At 45.4% G+C, this 3,034-nt stretch overlaps 1 protein-coding gene across 1 annotated transcript; it reads left to right on the top strand.

The window, feature by feature from the left end:
• The first annotated feature begins 983 nt into the window (after nucleotides 1-983).
• Nucleotides 984-2,105, top strand: LOC147453740 (uncharacterized). Its single transcript, XM_086517184.1, has 2 exons — nucleotides 984-1,533; nucleotides 1,846-2,105. The coding sequence occupies exons 1-2, from the start codon at nucleotides 984-986 to the stop codon at nucleotides 2,103-2,105; spliced, it is 810 nt and encodes a 269-aa protein (XP_086373310.1).
• The last annotated feature ends 929 nt before the right edge of the window (nucleotides 2,106-3,034 follow it).

Here is a 3,034-nt window from a genome sequence, read left to right as displayed (position 1 = left end):
AGGGCAGTGAACGTAGTTGACCGCTGCGTTCACTACTTTTGCGGCACTTTTTTGGAGGACCCACCATGCGAGCTGTTTACCAGCGTCTGCCTCCTGCTGCAGCGCCATCACAGGGCATTAGCTAACCACAGTTTGGTAGCAACCTCCACATGCCACTGCTCGAGGGTAGTATACAGCTACACCAACCGAGGTCCGAGACCTGCTGCACTCTCGCTACAACAGTCGTTAGCGGTTGATGAAATTGCACCATAATTAGTGCCTTCCAAAGCGATAGAATTACCACTTGCTGTACTGCGCCACAAAAAAAATACTTAAAGGCACTTGTTAGGCAGTGAAATATCGCTCGGTAAGAAAGCCTGTGTCGAGAATCACTTACTCGGCGTTCTGATTTTGAGTGAGAAGGGTAAGCGACTCATCTTCCCCACTGTCGTGCGCTTCACTATGCTACTGCGCCAGACATGGCATTAGAAAAGCCTACGTCAGAAGGCTGCATTATTCTCCACATCAAGAGAGCAAGGAGTTGTGCAGAAGGAAGTGGAAGAGAGAAACCAACACGGTGTGTAGGTTGTGTGTATCCTCTCTCTCTCCCTCTCTCCTTTTGTCCTTCCCTCTCTCTTTCTCTCTCTCTCTATCTATCTCTCTCTCTCTCTCGGGGAGTTGCAGAGCAGTTATAGAAACTACTAGTACTTAATGACAATGCAAAACATACGTTTTGTGTTGAAGTAACACTCTTTGCCTAGCGTTTTAGCTAATGGTGCGGGTCCTAATGCTTGCAGGGAAACACAATGGACCAGCAACGCTCACCTAGCTTGCGACTAGGCTCTCCAATGGTGAGTGCGTTCACAACATATCGTCCTCCACGTTCCGTCCACGGGCAACAACCACCCCATCGAATTCAGCCACAATTTCAATCCACAGAGACGGTGCCATCACCGCCGCCAGCCGGTGGATTCCGTCAACTTCTACAATCTAGCGACTACATTATGCACGATCAAGTCAATTTGCAATTACCTCTTCCTTCGGGGACCCACTACCTATCGCCAAACCCTACAGAACACAACAGAATGGTAGGCATTACTGCAACGGCTCCACCTGGATCGATGCTGGTGTTCCTGCCAAGCTTTCGATCACTTGAACATTCAATTCCTCAAAGTGCCGATTGCTCCTTGCCATCTATTCCTGCTCTCCTTCCTGCCATAGAGGAGAACAAACCTCTGCTAGAGTTTCCAACGGTCAAGGCAACCGCTCTACAAGGAAATGAAGTAAGCTCAGTCACAAATACTATGTCTTCAGCAGTTCTGGCGCAAAGAGACCCTAAGAGCAAGGCTAAAACGCTTTCCAACCCGAAGAAAGGTTTGGAGTGGTCAACCATAAGGGTCTTGTGCTTGATCGAATTCTTCCAGGAGAAGTGGATTAGCCTAGGCAAAGGAAACTTCAAGCAGAAGCATTGGTCCGGTCTTGCGCTACAAATGAACTCAAAGTTTTCGTCTACCTACTCGGCACAACAATGCAAAAATAAATGGGACTCTCTTCGCAAGACCTACTAGAGAGAGAAAAGGGCTGAAGAAGGTACTGGTGCATCCCCGTCTACTTGGGAGTTTTTTGATAGGATGTCTCAGGTTCTCGGGAGAACACCCAAGGTGCGTGGTTTGGCCGGTGGCTTCAATGGGGAGGACTTTTTGCCTGGGGCACCAGAGGCGGATGAAGACGACGACAACAGTGATGCAGACAATGAAGACGTCCACATCCCTAACAATGACGAGGATCAGAATGTAGCAACCCCCTCCCGAGAGGGACCACCAACCTCACCAATTACCAGTGCGCCAAGCAGTGCTGGTGCTGGAGAATTTTCTATTGGTAGGGTTGCCGACTCCGTTCGGGGCCAACGATGCAAGAAGAAACTTCGTCTATCCGAAGTTGGCTCCTCCTTGGGTGTTGAGCTGAAAGAAGGACTATCCAGTTTTGCAGAAACCATGAAGGAGGTCGAGCTCCGCAGGATTGAGGCCGAAGTGCGTCGAATTGAAGCAGATGAAAGGCGTGCAGAGAAAGCTGGAGAGATACAGTTGCAGATAGCAAGAATTTTGGCTAGTGGACGTGATGCTTGACGTAAGATTGCATCTTGTTAGGCAGAATATTGATGTAACCCAGCAATAAAATATAGCAATGCCTACGTCATTTCTTCAAACATGGTCTCTCTCTTTCTCTCTGAGTCTCTCCTGCCTGACACTGTTGTGTCTCTTTGTAGAGTTAATGCAATTTGGAGTCTGACAAGTTAGAGAATAAGTACCTATTGTTTGTTTATTTGCCTACCTACCACTAAATATTCATGGTGTTCTCGTTTTCAATAACAGTAGCAACATTTGGCTTAGTGATCATTTATAGTATGACAAAAAAATAGATTCTTCAGAAAGAGAGAAGAGAGTTGGAGATAAGGGGTTACGAGAGAGAGGGATTTAGTAAAAAAGTTAGAGAATAATTTAGCGTTATGGTTAGAGTTAGAAAGATATATGTACAGGTGGTTAGCATTATAACGAGAGTAAGAGAGATAGATAGTTAACGTTAGAGTTACAGATAAAGGGGTTACGGGAGAGAGGGAGGTAGTAAAAAAGTTACAACGTAATTTGGCATTATGGTTAGAGTTAGAACGATATATGTACAGATGGTTAGCATTACAGCTAGAGTAAGATAGATAGATAGTTAACGTTAGAGTTAGAGATAGGCGGAAACGTTATGCGTAAACATTACAGAGTTAGGGAGACAGGTACTTAGAGTTATAGTTAGAGTTAGAGAGTTAGATCACATTATGCATAAAAGTTAGAGTTACAGAGACAGGTAGTTAGAGTGGTTGGGGAGTTAGCGTGATTACGAGAAAGATGTAGCGTTATAGTTGGAGTTATTGAGTTAGGTCAACTATGCGTAAAAGTTAGAGTTAGAGAGACAGGTAGTTACAATGGTTGGGTAGTTATTGTGACTACGAGGAAGAGTTAGCGTTATAGTTAGAGTTAGGAGAGATAGATCAACTATGCGTAAAAGT

The sequence above is a fragment of the Adiantum capillus-veneris genome, chromosome 7, assembly GCF_014529385.1.
Source record: "Adiantum capillus-veneris isolate H3 chromosome 7, ASM1452938v2, whole genome shotgun sequence".
NCBI classification, from domain to species: domain Eukaryota; kingdom Viridiplantae; phylum Streptophyta; class Polypodiopsida; order Polypodiales; family Pteridaceae; genus Adiantum; species Adiantum capillus-veneris.
The sequence above is the reverse complement of the archived record's forward strand: the minus strand, read 5'-3'. Positions and strand labels throughout refer to the sequence as shown.

Bases quoted from the DNA above. Each gene is read 5' to 3' on its own strand.
- LOC147453740 (XM_086517184.1), top strand. From the start codon at position 984: ATGCACGATCAAGTCAATTTGCAATTACCTCTTCCTTCGGGGACCCAC. The intron at 1,534-1,845 runs GCAAGACCTACT...CTGGTGCTGGAG, and splicing joins AAATAAATGGGACTCTCTTC to AATTTTCTATTGGTAGGGTT.